Source organism: Ictidomys tridecemlineatus, chromosome 1 (assembly GCF_052094955.1).
Source record: "Ictidomys tridecemlineatus isolate mIctTri1 chromosome 1, mIctTri1.hap1, whole genome shotgun sequence".
NCBI classification, from domain to species: Eukaryota; Metazoa; Chordata; class Mammalia; order Rodentia; family Sciuridae; genus Ictidomys; species Ictidomys tridecemlineatus.
Genome location: NC_135477.1, coordinates 212,734,507 through 212,753,043, shown reverse-complemented (window position 1 = coordinate 212,753,043; position 18,537 = coordinate 212,734,507). Strand labels below are relative to the sequence as shown.

Here is an 18,537-nt window from a genome sequence, read left to right as displayed (position 1 = left end):
GCATCAGCATTCAGCTATTTGCCTCAGAATCATCAGAACTAATTTCACAAATGTCCCCACTCCCTGCCTATTAGTTCCTACAAGAAGCCCAAGCTGCATCCACTGAATTCTACGAGTCATATGGTTAAGTATATCATGTTTTCAGATCCCATCTCCTTCTACTCCCCATTATCTAAAACACTTCTATGCCCTCTCAAGTTCAATCACCAACAAAATTTCCTATACCCTCAGTCTTATCTGTGAATGTTTATCATCTTGCTCTAACAAAAATATGAATCTCCCTAAATGACATTTCTTCCTTGTAGTCCTGTTATAGTGGCTGCTTTCTCTTCTACATGTCTCCTAGTGGACCTATAAGCAAGGTTCTTGAGATTTGTTGCCATTTCTGAACAATTCACTCTCCTTCCTCAAAACAAAAGACCAGCTTCAAACCTCATGTCATAATCTTCTCCCCTTCTCATAGTTGCTTTATCTACTGACCTCACTCCCCTCATTCCGTAAAGATTTTAACTTCTGGAGTCACAGTCTGCGATATCATTCCTGGAATAATTGCTGATTTCAATATCTTTCTTATATCAAAAATCCTTAAAATTTGTGATGTATGTGCACATGTGCCCTCAATCCCTCCAGAAGTCAAGGAGTAAACCAGGCAGGGTGGTGCACACCTGTAATCCCAGTGACTTGGAAGACTGAGGCAGGAGAATCTCAAATTCAAAGCCAGCCTTAGCAACTTAGTGAGGCCCTGAGCAACTGAGTGAGACCCTATCTCTAAATAAAATATAAAAAGAGTTGGGGATGTGGCTCAGTGGTTAAGCATGCCTGGGTTCAATCCCTGGTATCAAAAAGAAAAAAAGTCCAGGAGTGAAATATATGGACTCCTTCTATGAATAAAATATTAAAAGCAGGAACAAATACAGAATTACAAATAAAAACAACTTTAGTGAAATACCGCTATCAAAATATTTTTTAAACATAATACATATGGTTACTAACACTTTAAGAAGTTCTTTAATGGGTCTAATAAAAATTATCTCATAATGCAGATGAATATAAATAATGATTTTAAAATATGCAAAACCTGCAACATGACATGAGTGTGATTTTTATTGGGGATAAAGTCACAGGTACTGCCATTACTATATTGATTTGTACCTACATTTTGTAATTGAAGGAAATGTTAAATTTCAGTTAAAATTAGTAAAAAAAAAAAAAAAGATGTAAAATTTCCCCATTCCAGTTCACAAACCCCTTGAATTTCATTTATGGACTCAAGTTACAGACTATTAACATAGATGGTATCTTTAATCCCTCCCCACCCAACTCCTTGACCTCCTCTCCTTCAAATATCTTCTTCTTCACCTTACCTCAGACACTCATGCCTATGGTCAAAACCTAGACTTCATCATTGTCATATTTACAACCTTCAATAATCTCTATTTCAACTCTACCATTTTCTATCTTTCCAGCACTGCCCTTCTAATATCCCAACTCCAAGAAACAGTTCTTTTATCCCAATCAAGAGCCTCAATTAATTGATCTTCATGCTTTCCACAGTAGTTCACCTCATAGCCTCATTTCCCTCCTAAACCAGCTTCAGATCATTTCCAATTATTTCCAATTCCTGTGCCCCTTTCTCAATTCATTAACCCCTTTCTCAATTCATTAACCCACAACCCTAATTAAATTAAACTATGCTAGGCCTGCATCTTAATAGCTGTACTTACCCAGTGAAAACATACCAACTAGTAAATGGTTTCACTTTAATATCACCATTCCTCATTTCAACTCTACCCTAACACTCCAAGGCAACAATACTATATTTCTCTAGTTCATCCAGTATTCTACACTTTCCTGGATAAATATTTCATGCTTTCTTCTCCTTCTCTCTGTCTCTATCTCTGTCTCTCTGTCTCTCTGTCTCTCTCTCTCTCTTTCTCTCTCTCTGTCTCTCTCTCTTTCTCTCTATTTCTTTACAACCTTGACCTTCCAACTTCACTTCCAACAGACAATATTGTACTACCTCCTACAAACTCCCCCAAACACAAGTATCCACTTACTTGCATTCCCCATCCATATACTCTGGTTTTTTCCTGTTATTGTGCATGAACTTTCTATTCTCCTGGCTAAGAATAATTATTCCCTGTGTGGAGATGATTCCATCCCTTCTTACCCACCAAGAACTTCAGTCCAGCAATTTGCCATTTCTCTACACACTCATTTCCATCTCTATCAAAACAAAACTTTGTCTGACCCCACTTCTGCATGCTGTTACTAACCATTTCTTGCTTTTCAAAAATCCTTGAAATAACTGCCTATATCATCTTTTCTCCCACTCCTTCTTAAATCTACTCCAGTCAGGTCTTTGCCTCTCTTCCAAACTCCACCATGACTTTACCAAGACTACTTTTGTCAAGGTTTCCAATGACCTCCTCATTTAAAAAGTCAGGTTTTAGTGTTACACATACTTTGACTCACTAGCAGCATTTTCCTTTTGAAATACTTCATTCTCTTGCTTTCCAGAACATTTTCCTTGTCTTCCTTCAAATTTTTAGTTACTCTGTTCTTTGATGTTTCTGCCACCATTCTCTGACCTCCCTGACCTCTTGGAATACCCAAAGGCTAAGTCCTTAGACCTCTCCTCTGTTCTACCTATACTCCTTCCTAAGCAATTTTATATAATCTCCTGTTTTAATTTTATATATATATATGTATATATAATTATAATGTTAAAATGTTTTAATTAAAAACATTTTAACATTATAATTCATATCTTTCCCTGAACTCCAGACAAGTATATCCAACATCCTATACAACATCCAAAATTTAACATGTCCAATTGAATTCATAATATATACCCACAACTTACCCCTCACCAGTAACTTTCAATCTTTGTTAATACCCAAGCCTTTCTCATCTCAGTTGATAGTTATTACATTCTTCTAGTTGCTCAGAACTCAAGCTTGGAATTATCATTTATTTTGTTCTGTTTTAAAACCTGACATCTGGCACCAGTTCCCTTTGACTTCATCTGTTATATCTTCTTCACTTAGCTGTAGCCACAGTGGCCTCCTTACTGTTCCTCAAACACTTAGATCAAACCTTTGTAATTAAGATATTTCCACCTGAAAATCTCATTCCTCAGAAACCAGCATTTCCTTTTTCATTTTCCTTAAAGTCTTTGTTCAATACTTGTTCTCCTTAGCACTTATCACTACCAACATGCTATGGTTTTTATTTGTTTATCTTATTTGAGCCTCCTCCACTGAAATGTGAGCCATATTATAACAATTATTTGGTTTTTGTTCACTGTTATACTCCTAGCAAAAGGAACTGTTCCTATTAGATGGTAGGTGATTATAGGTATTTGGTGAATGAATGAATGAATGAATGATGGAAAAGGGAGAAAAACAACTGCAGACATAATTAAATGAACAGAAAGTCTAAGAAGTCACTGAGCTTTTCTAACTACCTAAATGGTCTTTATTATATTCACAGCAATTGAGAGAAAATAACTTTTCATGATGTTAGAATATAATAAAAAGAAAGTTTTCTTGAAAATTAGAAGTATAACCACTCTAACTTTTAAATCAATTGAAGGGGAAAAAGACAAAACTGAAAAATCTCATAGAACCTAGAATAAAAAAGGAAAAGATGGGGGCTGGGGATATAGCTTATTTGGTAGAGTGCTTGCCTAGCATTCACAAGGCCCTGAGTTCAATTGCCAGCACCACCACTAAAAAAAAAAAAAAAAAAAAGGAAAAGATGGAAAGAGAGTGAGACAAAGAGAAACAGAAAACCAGTCCCAGAAAGAGAAAGGGAAGAAAGAAATAAGGAGAGAAAATTATTAAGGAATTCTTTTTAACTTTCTTATTTTAAAGGAGGTTCTTTAAATTCAATATCAAGCAAAGAAGTGAAAAGAAAACCCACATCTAGCCACATGACAAAATTCCTAAAACAGGAAGGATAAAGAGAAGAACACATACATACACTTTCACTGAGGGAAGTCTTTCTTTTTTATTTAAAAAATTTTAAAAGAACAAAAGGACTATAATCAGACAAGCAGCAGACTTGTACCTGCTGCCCAAAGTAATCAATGCAATTTTTTTAGATCTTAAATGTTTTTCTTTTTATTTTTTTTTATTTTTTTTTTAAAGAGAGAGTGAGAGAGGAGAGAGAGAGAATTTTTAATATTTATTTCTTAGTTCTCGGCAGACACAACATCTTTGTTGGTATGTGGTGCTGAGGATCGAACCCGGGCCGCACACATGCCAGGCAAGTGCGCTACCGCTTGAGCCACATCCCCAGCCCTGTTTTTCTTTTTAAAAGACATAAAACCATAAAGATACATTTGTTACCCTCAAATTACCTTTCCCAATTCTACAGACTATGGCTCTTAAGGAAAGTGACTTTTTAACCTAGAATTCCATGTTCAGCTAATTATCAACCAAACATGAAGTTACTTTCAAATAGTCAAGGACTCAAGAATTTTACTTCCTAGGTACCTATTTTGAAGTAATTATTTGAAGGTGTTCCTCAGCAAAATCAGGATATAAACTCAGAGAAAAGAAGATGTGGAACTAATTTAGGAAGGATGAAATCCCAAGATAGGACATGTGCAATAGCTCAAGAAATTAATTAACCAGAGGGAACCAAGAAAAATGCTTCCAATAAGATAGAAATGTATACCAAGCAGTAGATGAAGAGACTAAGGAACTACAAAATTTGGTCACCCAATAAGGAAATCATATTTTTTCCTCAATAAGAAAAATAAAAGTAATTATAAACTTCAGGAAAACAACATCTGGATACCCATAGTCCAGATAGAAAGCAAACTAAAATGTGACATTATTTGGAACAAGTGATAAACTCTAATGTTAGAAACATTAAATTTTGAATGGTGAAATGGTTGTAACACTGAAATTATGGATGAGAAAACATTATTAGAAAATACTAGTGTGATCACTGCATTAAAAAAATTATAATTTAAAAAGAGTTGACTAACAATGATAGCCTTAGAAAAAGTAAGATTTTCTAAAAACTTGTTTACATATGATACTTGATTAAAAATGCATCATGATTCAAAATAAGAATGAAGGGGAAGGCTACTAAAACCAGTGGGTAAACATATAATGTAAAACAGAATATTTACATAGTCTCAAAATATCTGCTTACAAATTCCTTATTAATCTCAGAAAGAAAACAGTCAAGTTAGTAGACAAACCTGGCAGATCACAATGAGAAACAAGGTGAAACAAAAAGGTATTAAAAATGGGAAAGAAAACAAGAGACAGAAAGTCTTCATGGGGATTAAGGAAATACGGGTGATACTCTGCCGTCTCCTTAACTGTAAAAAGAGGTCTCATTTTCAATATTATCGATTTTGATTCATCAAACAGCATCTTTCATAGTTTCATACACAGTCACCTATACTAATGACTCTCAAATTACTTGTTTCTAGAATTGACGTTTTTCCAAACTTCATAGTTATTATTTCCCAAATGCCGCTAGAAATCTTTAGCCTGTATTTCTACTAATTCCTCACATTTACTCTATCAATGTTATTCTTTATTCTCTTCATCTCTCTCTCCAATCTGACACTCTCCTAGCCCTCTTTCTCAATGAGTAACATTCCTATACACCTTGACCCAAAAGAGAACTTTCAGCCATCTTCAATTGCTTTCTCTCATTCATCCCCCTTTCAATTCAATTCTATTTCAATTTTTAAAATTCTTATAAAATATCTACTATTCACTATGTGTTTTATTATGTGCCTAGGAATAAAAGATTAACAAGATACAAATCTTTTAAATTTTCTTTCCAAAATGTGGCTCAAATTCATTCAATTTTCCCATTCCCAAGGCCATAGTCTTTGAATAGACTCTCATTCATTATCTTCTCCATATTCTAACTCATCTATCTGCAGTCACTTCCCTCAAATCCACAATGGAAATAGTTCTGTTTTTTTCTAAATCTCAGATTTTTTCATCACCCAGTTAAAAATAGCTATTGCCTAGTTAATGTTAATGCCAAATATAAAGGACTTAGTTAATGACTAGGAACAGTATTTGTCTGATAATTAATAGCAAGTGTCATTTCAACGTGAGAAGTTTTAGAGCACATTTATTAAAAATCAGGTTTTTATGTATAAAGTCCTGATATTGCTTATGAAGAAAAGAAACTATAAATAAATATGCTTAATACATGTTTTTGTAGGAATTAAACCCAAATTTAAAAATGTAAATATTTACATTGGCTCATTTTACTTAACAGTTATAGAAAATGGACTATCTAAGCAAGTTCCCATATATATATGTATATATCAATCTATAGTGAAGTTTTTTTCCCTATAGTTCTTATATAGTTCTTGATAGTTCTTTCAACTGTAAAACTTATTTAAACTCAACTCTAATTATAGAGTTATTTTATATTGAAGTGTATGTAACAACATGGATATGAGATAGTAAGGAAGAAAAAGAATTTTTGAAAATACAATGTAGGCATAAAAATACTTATACATTTTCCACAAATAAATCTTTAATGGAATATCTACATTTGCCTGAAAATGGCAAAAACAGAAGTAGAACCAGGGGAGCACATTCTGATTTGCAGCCATTACTATGTGCAACTGTAAACCATGTATTTATCATTAGACTAGAATGGACTCAAATGCCTAGTATAAAATCTATACTCTTGAATCTATTGTCTTGTAAAATAAAATTGTACCAATCTCCATATAAATGTTGGGTGAAATTACTTCATAGACATTGGCATAAAACATTTTGCTTTAAGAATCATAACCAAAATTAGGTCATAATAATTTTAAGATGTGTAACCTATAAGAGAAAGATATAAGAGGCAACAGTGTTATGGTTTCCTATCATAATCAACTTATATACAAACATACCCTGGACTCTTTATCAATAACTGGGTTTTGCTTATGCATTTAAAAACATCTCATTTAAACAGAAAAACTTAAATTTAAAAGGAAATCTGAGTTCTCATTCATTCCTCTACTATAATAAAGAGTTTTAAAAGCTGTCCTTTGAAAAGTCAATACAAACATTATTAAAAGGATGATCAAAACTAAAGGCATCAGAAATAATGTACAATTTTAGAATGTTATCTTTCTACTTAAACCAATAATATATATTGTTTTAATCTAAGGAAAGACATTTACATTGTGAACTTGTTTTCCCATCAGAAATTTAAAATTATAGTATCTACTTACCAACCCAATACAGTTGCTTAAAGCCACTTTAGTTGTACTACGTTGATCTTGCAAGTATCCTGTGTAATGACAGTTGTCTAAAAAATCATGTTTCCACTGGGGTCCATCTTTCCCCCAATATTCTACTGTAAAATGTTTGGACACAAAATTTGTATTGAGAGTCAAGTTTAGGTGAAAGTGCTTGCCATAGGCTGAAAGTTTAAAAAATAACTTAGATACTGCCTGCTGTGGATCAATAGGGTCCATACTCCGTCTTCTCCTTGAGTGTTTATCATTTTTCACAGTAAAGCTGAGAAAAGCTCCATTTTGATCAACCCTTATTGGAATAGTTAGCTGGTAGTGTTCAAGATAAGTCAGGAATTCCTCTTTGTAATCACAAGGCAGAGAATCCAGAAAAAACACATGGAAGAAAAGAAAATTTAACAGAACAAAGAAGCAGCAATATAAACAACTATGTCAGTTAAAACTATGCATCATTATTATATGTGAGGTATGGACCCAAAAATGTTATATTAAATAAAAATTAAAGAGTTAAAGTTTAAAATCTAAATATTAAGTTTTAACTATTTAATTCTTCAAAACAATATTATTTTGAAATTATTTGTGAAGGACTAGTTCTGTTTTTTAAATTTCATTTTTAAATTTAATTTTTTAAAACATGGATTCTAAGAACTAAATTCTATAAGAAGTATGAACATTTTCCATGGAAATAAAAAAACAATGAAAAGCACACCTATGTAAAAAAAAAAAAGAGTTTAGCTCAGACAAAATCTGAATTTGAAAGTTATTCTAAAAAATTTATATAGAATCTCTATAGCCTTGTAGAATTAAAAAAAAAATCATCAGTGGGCATGTACAATGCTGTAGCCACTTTGGAAAACACTTGGATAGTTCCTCAAAATGTTAAACATGGAATCACAACATGATCTAGCAATTCTACTCCTAGGTACATACACAAGAGAAATGAAAACACATATCCACATAAAAACCTGTATGTGAATGTTCATACCAACATTATTTATAATAGCTAAAAGGGGAAATAACCAAGTTTTCTATCACTGATGAATAGATACACAGAATGTGGTATATCCACATAATGAAATATCATTCTATAATAAAAGGAAAGCAGTATTGATACAAGTTATGACATGTAATAACTGTCTTAATAATAAAAATTTCTTTTCTCACATTATAAAAACATTATGCTAAGTAAAAGGAGCCAATCATAAAAAACTATATATCATATGATTCCATCTATATGGCACATCCAGAATAGGCAAAACTCTAGAAAGAGAAGTTCAGAATTAGAGGTTGTCTGGGACAGGGATAGGGATTGTTTGTAGCAAATTTGGGAGTGACTGCAAATGAGTGTAGCTTTTAGTTTTAGAGTAATGGAATATTCTAAAACTGATTTGAATGATGGTGGTACAACCCTGAAAATACTAAAAACCATTAAATTGTATACTTAGGGTGGATTATATATGTGTATTACATTTCAATAAAACTATTTTTTTTAATTTGAAGGACTATTAAACATTTTTTGCATGGGATGTACTAAACATTATTTATCTACCTTCTTTTAATTTTTAACAATTTTTTTTCTTATATGGAGCTAAGTATAGAACCTAGTACTTTATCAGAAATTTAAAATTATAGTATCTACTTACCAACGCAATACAGTTGAATGCTTTATCACTAAGCCAAACCCCAGCCCTCTACCTTCTTTTTAACGCCTTCCTTCAGGTAGGTTTACCATTAAGGAAACACAAATGTCTATCTATTGCCTTACTGCCTATATATGGAGTTCATCCCACAAATACAAACTCCCATGAAACTATAACCAAATGGAAATAAATTGAAAGACACTGCCTATTTCACTTTTACAAATAAGAGTTTATAGTAAATGCTATGGTTTTGCCCATCTACTTTGAGATCCACAGTGTTTACATGTGGACTTTTAGACATGTGCAATTTGTAAATCTTGAAAATCTAATTCAATAGCACCAAAAAATGATTTGTTGCTAAGGATTCATAGGAGAAAAATCTACAATGTGTACCTTTCAATAATTCTATAAGGAATAGACTGGTCCATGGAAAGCAAAATGACATTTACTTTTGGGACTATTTTTGTTAAGATCATTTCTATGACATAAAGTTCAATCCCATAGATTAAAAACTTAAGGATTGGAATTTTAAAAATTTGAATTTATAATTCTAACACTTTTGCCCACATCTTAGACCTTATATCAGAATTCTTCACTTTGGAAAAGTATTTTTTCATGAATTAAAAGGGTTCTCTATCAGAATTTATCTGCTTTCTTCATCTTCCTTGGATTCTCTTTGAAAATGATCTTGACCACAAACCTTAGCAATGAATGAGCCTATTAAAACTTAGGATTCAGAAGCAGCAGCTTGGAGGTCTATCATTTACCAAGAAAGACTAGTCAACTCTAAAATTCACAGGAAATTAAACAGACTCTTAGTAGGACAACTTAGACAGAACTTTAGAGCTCTTAATGTTTCTAAAACCAGCACCTAAATGACAGAGTAGGCCTCTGTTCCTATCATTAGAGTCCCTGAGAAAGCGTTCACTCCAACTAAATATTCAGAATTTTTTCTTATCAAATTATTAGCAATATTTTTTTGTCAAGTTTTTGTCAAGTTGCAAAAGCATGAATCCTACCTTGAGAACTGTATGAAAGTCTGTGGTCGCTATGAAATTCCGATGAAGCCATGACGAGGCTCAAAATCCAGGTCAACGTCTTCCACACAATTTCCATAATTTAGAAAACTGGATGATTTTTGGAGGGCTACCTATGTGCTAAAGAGTCAACACCATACCAAAATCGAAGCATAACAATTTTATTTCTTTAAAACTTCTTTCAAGTTAGTTTTTAGATGTTCCACTGTTTAACAGGTTCTTTTTTCCAACATCCTGCACTTTCTTCTATATCTGGATTCATTTTCTCAATCCGAAATGAAAAAAATAATGATAGTAAAGATTTTCATAAGCAAAGCATTAGGCTGATTAGTTATTAAAGTATGGCCATTTTTTAACCTAGAAAAACAAAAAAAATTAAGTTAACTGAAAAATATTCTGAATGGGAGAGACCTTATACATTATTTAATGCTTGCCAAAGACATAACTGGAAAGTATTTTAATATAGCCAAATTAGACCATTGTTGTTCTTTATAGTCTAAATAAACATTCACAAGATTAAATGCTGAATTGGAGATTTAAATGGTTAGCAGGATAATGTCACAGCTACCCAACAATTAAAGAATGAAACTGAAGAAGAATTATATTTTTTTTAAACTTCGAAGATCACAATGGATGGGTACAGTGAGATAACCTCCTTTTCATAAAATAAAAAATAGACTGACTTCATATTCTAATTCATTATATGTATCAGACAAATAGTTTGTGATTCCATTCCTTAACAGGCTTTTTAAGCCCATTCCTATCTAGAGACTGCTGTGTTGCTTTATAAGGCACTTATCATTTATTCTGACAAAGCAGATCTACAAATACAGTGACATATATCAGCTGTGTGTGAACACAAACTCAACTTCTAAAAAGGTGAACCAAACTTACTGTAACTCTTGACTTTACTGGCAGTCTTATATGACTTATAAGGCAATTCAAATAAGGCAATTCCAACTCTCTAAAATGTAACTGAAAAGAAAAGAAATTTTAAAACTTCACTTCAGGAATCACAACAGATTTGAAGTCCTATCTCATATATTTTACTTTTGACTAGAAACCTCACTCAGAATCCATGTATTCACATTTTACTCAGAATACTAACATAGTTGCGTCCCTGATTTTCTAGCACACAGCAGAGAAAATAAAATTTAGGAGAAAATAAACTGGGCACATGGCACCCACCTATAATCCCAGCATCTCAGGGAGCCTGAGGCAGAAAGATCTTGAGTTCAAAGCCAGCCTCGGCAACTTAGGAGGCTCTACACAACTTAGCAAGACCATTTCTCAAAATAAAATATAAAAAAGGCTAGGAATGTGACTCAGTGGTTAAACACTCCTGGTTAATCCCTGGTGCCATTAAAAAAAAAAAAGAAGAAGAAGAAGAAGAAAATAATCAAGGAACTAAAAACTACCTCACTAACACCAAAACAGTGACAAAATAGGACAGAAAACTACAAAGTAGTTATAAAATCCCAAATTAATTCAGTTTGGGGTAGAGGCAAATCATTCTTAACATAGTTTAATAGTTTCCATTGCGTATAAAACTGTATTATTGCTCAATAACTGATTTTCATGATACTATTCCTACATCAGAAATTAAATATTGAATTATTATTGTAGTAAGACAAACTATTATTAATAAGGTAGGGAAGAACACAAAAGATGCTAGGAAGATTTTTCATCCCAAATCCCTAAAAAATGGGATAGTAATTAATGCTTACTTATTATATAATTTCTCATTTGAAAACAGAAAAGTAAATGAATTAATAATTAAATGAGTAGTGGTTAAAATAAAATCATTTTAGGCATATAAAAATATCTATAGTTAACTGGAAAATTAACTTATGTAGAACACTTTATTCTCTATGTTGCTAGAAATATTGGTTCTTCAACATATAAATAATCACAACTATAAAAAATTCCTGACATCTGTCTCTAAATGTTATTAAACTGCTAAGCCTTGGGAAAACTAATTCATTAATCAACAAATATTGTCTTACTATATTTAAAAGATGATGTTATAATGACATCAGAATACAGAAAGGATTAAGGGATACAGAGAAGATTAAGATACAATCCTTGCCCTTGAGGAGCTCATAATCTAAAATAACAGAAGAGCTCAAAGCAGACTGATAAATGCCATAATGACATTATAAAAAGTTATTATAGACGATCATATGAAGGAGATGACTTTTAAGACAGAGAATAATAGATTAAAAAAAAAAGCTTGTGAAAAAAGTAGTATTTGAAATAGGTCCTGAAAATGAACTAAATTTCGCAAGTCAGATTATTGGAGGTAATCATTACAAATAGAAGAAATATATTCAGGAAAGTCCAGGTGGAAAGAGAAAAAAATGGAAATAGCAAATGGTATTAATAATAATGTAAGTAGTAAATTTGATTTCTGTGCAGAAGACTAATAGTTAATATCGGGTAAGGAAGTTAAAGGTCAGATCAAAAATAAGAAATTTAAGACACATATTAACTTCTTTCAACCTTAACTCACAACAATTTTGTGACATAGATATTGCACCATGGTAGGGCAGACTCTGATGTCCTCAATGCTGACTTATGATATCCATACCCCCGTGGAATCCCCTACACCACCACTTTGAATAATTTAATTATAACCAAGAGAATATATTCACATTGAGGGGATATCATTTCTTCTGTTAGATTACAAAAGATTCTTGCTTCCATTTTGCTAGCCAACTCTGTTTTTGTTAGTTTAAAGGAAGCTACTGTATGAAGACCTAGAAGAAAGGAATTGAGAGCAGCTTCCAGATATCAGTAAGGAACCAAGGCCCACAGTACAATAGTATGCAAGAGACTGAACCCTGCCCACTGTTATGTGAGCTTAGAAAGAGATTCTTCCCCAGTCAAGCCTCCTGTGGAAACTCCAATCTTTGCCAACGCTTTGATTGCAACCTCATGAGAAACCCTGAAGCAGAAGGCATTAAGTCACTTAGTTTGCAGTTAATTTGTTATACTGTAAATGATAACTAATACAGGTACCAATTTACAGATAAGGAAGTTGAAATTCACAGAGATCAGATTGCCAGAAAACAGGAGAGTCCAGATTCTCACACAAGTCTATCTGGCTCTAAAGCCCGATTTTCTGTATTGTCCCACACTTCCAGTTTGAGGTACTCTAGCTTAAACATTCAATAGTAGTTGCATACAACCAATGTCATATAAGATAGTCATAAATGGTATAGGTTAGTTAATGTGAGTAGTTTTTAGCAACTTTACATACAATTTTTCATCTCAAATTTACTTCTACAATGACTAAATCATACTTTCTAAGGTTTTTCATGTATAAAGAGATTAAGTCACACTATTTATTCAATAATAGTGAAAAGAATCTATTTACCTTGGTTTCCAATCTACTTACATACAGTATCTATCCTCTAATCATAACCATGAGATATTAAGATATAATTGCTTCATTAAAATATTCACTCTTAGTATGTTTTCAAATCACTAGAATGTCATAATATCTGATATTAAATGAACCCTTCATATACTTTAAATTATTATCTTCCTTTAAAGAGGTGTGTATAATTGGTATATGTGAATTAATTTTCTAGTAGAGGTTACAGATTTGTTCTGAATCACTCATCCCTTTTCTCCTGTTTCCCTGGACATTGAAACTAATAACAAACTTATAATCTAGTTGGCTGGATTAAGAAAACAACTTTTTTCCCTTTGTGAAATTCCTGCTCTTTTCAGCTGCAAGGGGGTCACCCTTACCCTTCCTAAAACTGTACTGTAAACACACAAGGTAATTAAGCCAGTAGAATTAAGAGAGGGAAAAAAATAATGTGTAACTATTTTGCCAGAAGTAGACTAACATGATTTAAGATTTTAGTAAAAAGGATATTGGTGCACAGAACGAATAGGAGCTCTGTAATTAAGCAAACGAGTTAAGGTCTTGGTTCCATGGCTAGCTACAGCATCTGACACATGGGCACTCAATAAATGTGGGGGATTTTTCTCCTTCCTCACTTTCTCCCTCTTTACTTTCTTGCAAGCCTTCAGTGCTCCGTGAATGACCTTAACACTATTAGTTAGCTATAACTGACCTAAAATCAAAACTAACATATCTGACCAGTCTTAGTCACCTATACAATAAAAGTAAATGAGTTAACCTACTTTCTAACACCTGCTGGGGAGGTTAATCTACACATCATAAACAAATATGTACAAGCTCTGACTTTCTGGATATGGTTTCCAATGTTCAGACTAACACAAAACACTAGACAATCATCCAGAAATCATAATACATTAACCCTAATAATGCAGAAGCATTATTAGGTTGTAGAAAGTACGAAGGCTGTGAGTCCTGGCTTGACTCCAAGTTACAGACCTCTGTGGATTTGTCTTCACATCTGTAAAATCATGATAATGATATCTACTTTACAAAGGCTTGTTGAGAGAATGAATTAGGTTACAGCTGATGTAAAGTGCATACTTCACTTTAATGGCTAAATAAGCTTTAGCTCTCATTATATAGCATCATTTTTCAAAGGCCATCCTCAAAAATAGTTTCATGTTCCTCTTTCCCTAAAAAATGTGAAATAATTGGATATCATGATAAAGTCAATCAACTAGGATGAATTGTCTTTTAAAGAAAGAAAACAGTAAAAAAATTAGGTCATGATAACTGTACTCATAACTATTTTAATTTTGAAAACACTATCAAAACTTTATTTTACTTTGATTCATATGTATTCTTTTACATCATACAAATGCACCAACCAGTAAAGCTAAGGAATCATTTACCTGCTTCCATGGATTAAATCTACACTACCAAATCAGAAATAAATCAAATAACTTGCTCTACAGTGATTGCCTCAGTAGTCTGCCCTGCTTGAAGGATATTACTTGACTTTTTCCTCTATCATCTTTACTTCCCATTCAAGTGATCTGGGATTAGCCAAGGTAATAATTTCCTCTCATGAACTATTATTATGGAGCTAATGAACATGTGTGATATCCTTCTTGACTTCTTTCATTCATCTTAACTCTGGTTATTTTATTCTGGAAGAAGTAACAATACCATGCACCTTTCAGGTATTTAATTTTCATAGTGAAAATCAACTTCTCATTCACTTTCCATTTATTCTTTCAACAAATATTTATCACTTTCTATATGCTAAGGATACCAGTATGTTCTAAAGTATAAAGGTTTTCAGAAAATGTATAAACTTTGTGAGAACAATCTCCAAAAAATGGTGTTATTAACCACATGAATTACTCAAAACTTTATCTAGTAAGAAAAGCAAATAAACCAAAAGAAAAACACAAAACAAAATTTACCAAAATCAAGCCCTAAATTACATATAGTCTCAAACTTTTTTTCCCAGATAATAAGGTAAATATATGTTATCTACATTATAATTTTTTTCCTAAAAAACAGAAACAAGGTTTCTTGAGGTTAGCTCAATATGTTGAGAATCAACTTTGTCCTTTGGTAGAACTAAGACAGTTGTCCACATCTATCCCTTCCTCCTTGCATCCCCATCACCACCAAATATTCCAAATATGCTATTAACTCTCCTTAATATGTTAACTCTCTTCATTGTGTCACTAACATCACAAACAGGACAAGATTTGACAGAGAGGCCCATCTTCAATCACTAGTAGCCACTAGTGGTTGATAAGGAAATGAAAAGGAAGTGGTAAGACTAGATAAGTGTAGAAATTAATCTTATAGGTACAAGGGAAGGATCTACAGTATTTCAGGTCTTACAGTTGGAAGGTTTTCCTCTTGGGAGTCACAAAAATATTAATATAACTGCACAGATTTCATTTGCTGCCATTTGTAACGAATGAATTTGATTTGTTTGAACTCAATTTATTTGCCGTTCTTCAAAAATGTCAAACACCAATGATCATGTTTTAAGTGCAAAATTAATATAAACTGGACTGCAGCTACCAATTTGGTGAAACACAGAAAAACAAAATTAATTGTCTAATTTCCCTTCAATGACACCAGTTTTATACTACATTTCTTTCCCTGTCATAAATTCAAAGGACTACCATTCCCACATCTTGAAGTTTCAGTCTAATCAACATAAGCTAAAAAGAGAGAGAGTCTAAAAAAATCCGAAAATAAAAGAATATTTTGAAAATTATACTCAGTGTCTCTTTTAAAGTTCCAAGCAATGGTTCAGTTTCCTTTTTTCCTTCCCCTGCTCTGTACCCCCCACCCCCATTCCACTTCATCCAGACAGAGGGTAACAGTCTGAGCTGCCCTGGTTGAGTTGATCCTAAAGTTAACATTCAGCAGCCCATTTCCAGACAGCAGCGCTAAATCTATTTGGATAAAACGCGTGTGACCCAGACAGTTGGCATTTGGCCCAAACGCGTTGCACCGGCAGCTCAAATAAAAACAAGAGTAAGAAACTCACTCTCTTGTTCCCTCTCAGTGCGCTTTCTCACCTTCTTGCTCCCTTTGCCTCTACTATAACAAGGGAAGAAATTATCAAAGACAGAAATTGTAGCACTGATTATCAGAAAGAGGGTTTCTAATACTCCCTCCAGTACTCTCTCTCTCTCTCTGCAATCCCTGAACTTTGGTCCCGTACACATGTATACAGACATACCCCAATAAACAATGCTCCAGAGGGTTGAGTCTAGCACGTCCCAAGTGGCCAAAAGTAAATCAAAAACACACGCTTCCATCTCTTTGATTAGCCTATTAAGAGCTTAACATATCCTAGAGCATCAGGGCTACAGCTAGCACATTATTGCTACCCTCTGAGCCTAGGCATAAAATATGCACTTGTCTGAACACTTAAGACACTGACATGAAACTATAAAATGAAAAGGCTTTTCTTTAGGAAAACTGGAAATCAATTTAAAACACACACATCATTATTGCTTTCTCCATCACTATTTGGTGAATAGTTAAAGGACCACAATAATCATAATCAAGTCCACTTGACAAAACATGTATATTCATATAGTAAACGTATTTTGCATGACAAAATACTTGCAAGTCCCAGAATTCTACAACGCCCCCAAACACTAGTCTAGAGTTAAAAAGATTTCTATCTGTAAAATGAGTTCAGTCAAGCTCACTCCTTGACATAACACACACACACACACACACACACACACACACACACAGAGAGAGAGAGAGAGAGAGAGAGAGAGAGAGAGAGAGAGAGAGAGAGAGAGGTTTTCTAAGCGTTATTCGGAAGACAAGCAAAGCACAAGTTTTAAAAAAAAAAAAGGTTTCATTGAATATTGTGAAGTCTTCCTTACCGTTTTCATCTTCAAATTCTGATAAAAAGTAAGTTTCAAACAATAGAGATTTGCACTGGACGACTCACGTACTCCCTCTCCTCTACTAACTTTTTTTTTTTTTTTTGCCTCCCCCCTCCTTTGCAAAGCCACACCAGCCAGTTATTCTGCAGCCAGAATAAAACCTTATAGTCTGGCTAACCCGGGCTTTAGAGAACGGACTTTCCGATTTGGCAGAAAAAGAGATGCCTTCACTACATCCAGGCTATCAACCTGAGATGTGCCTTTGCAAACCCCCTTTCTCTTCCTCACCGCCCCCCCCCGCCCCCCAAAAAAAGAAAGGCAAAAGAAAGAAAGGGGTTAAAGACTTATTGGGGGTGGAAGTGGTGCCTTCTCTTCCTGGACAGCTTAGTGCCTTTGCTATGCAAATAACATGTGCAGAGCATCAAAAGGTATCAGGAGAAAAGAAGACAAGAGGAGCAGGAAGGGCAGCAAAGTTTTGTTGAAGTAGCCCTAGATCTCACTACCGGCCCCCAGCCAACTTGAATTGGAGAAGAAAATTTTGGCAGCTTTTTCCTCAGAGGCAGAGCACACTGACGTCAGTCTGCAGATGTGCCTGGGCTGCGTCGGGTGCGCATGTGTCCTGGGTCGTCACGTGGAGGGGGAGGGGAAGTAGAGGTACAATCGGGGTAACAAACTACCAGCCATTCAGAAGGGCTTAGACAATGTCAACTTTTCCACCCGGTGAATGAGAGAAATTCTGGCCCCTCTAACCTCTCTCCCCTAACCCACTCCGCCTCTTTTCCTCCTCCTCTAACCTCTTTTAGAAATTCTAACCTAGTGTTTCTTGGAAAAAGGAAAGGGGGAGGCAGAGGATGAGTGATTTTAGATGAACTAATGTCACTGTAAAGATCTTCGGTGTTATTCACTATTTAAAAAAAAATCCTACAGTAAAAAAATAATAAAAGTTACACATAAACATTGCCTTTGAGGAAATACAGCAAACTTTAGATCCATAGAGCAGACAGATTTCAAGACTCGGTAGCTACATGTGTTCAAAACGCCTCCGTGTTTTATATATACTTCAACAAGTAAGGTTACCACCAAAAAGGAAAGTAAACTAAGACCTGCACATTTTCCATCTGATTATCGACTTCAGGTTATGTAGGGCTTTAAAAAAAAAAAAAAAAAGGCAGGGAGGAGGGAGCTGGGAAGAAAGAAGCTTGCATTATTTCCAGATGAGGGTGAGACTGGATGGTGTTTTAAAGTGCAACCAGGGAAAGCTACAAGTGTCTTTTTAAAAAAAATTTTTTTTAGGTCAGTACTAAAATGAATGAAACTTCAATGA

At 33.8% G+C, this 18,537-nt stretch overlaps 1 protein-coding gene across 7 annotated transcripts in view; it reads right to left on the bottom strand.

Annotated features, from left to right (window-relative positions):
• The window catches only part of Adamts6 (ADAM metallopeptidase with thrombospondin type 1 motif 6), a 289,202-nt gene extending 271,385 nt beyond the window's left edge, over window positions 1-17,817 (bottom strand). The window contains exons 1-4 of one of the 7 annotated variants that reach the window (XM_078015818.1): window positions 17,211-17,809; window positions 10,824-10,904; window positions 9,912-10,286; window positions 7,229-7,593 (exon numbers count right to left, since the gene is read on the bottom strand). In XM_078015818.1, the coding sequence (XP_077871944.1) occupies window positions 7,229-7,593; window positions 9,912-10,008 (462 nt within the window). In that variant the 5' untranslated portion in view covers window positions 10,009-10,286; window positions 10,824-10,904; window positions 17,211-17,809. Of the gene's footprint in view, window positions 1-7,228; window positions 7,594-9,911; window positions 10,287-10,823; window positions 10,905-17,210 lie in introns of all 7 variants that reach the window. The other 6 variants (XR_013423336.1, XM_078015828.1, XM_078015829.1 and 3 more) reach the window with 6 other exon arrangements.
• Window positions 17,818-18,537: the final 720 nt, after the last annotated feature.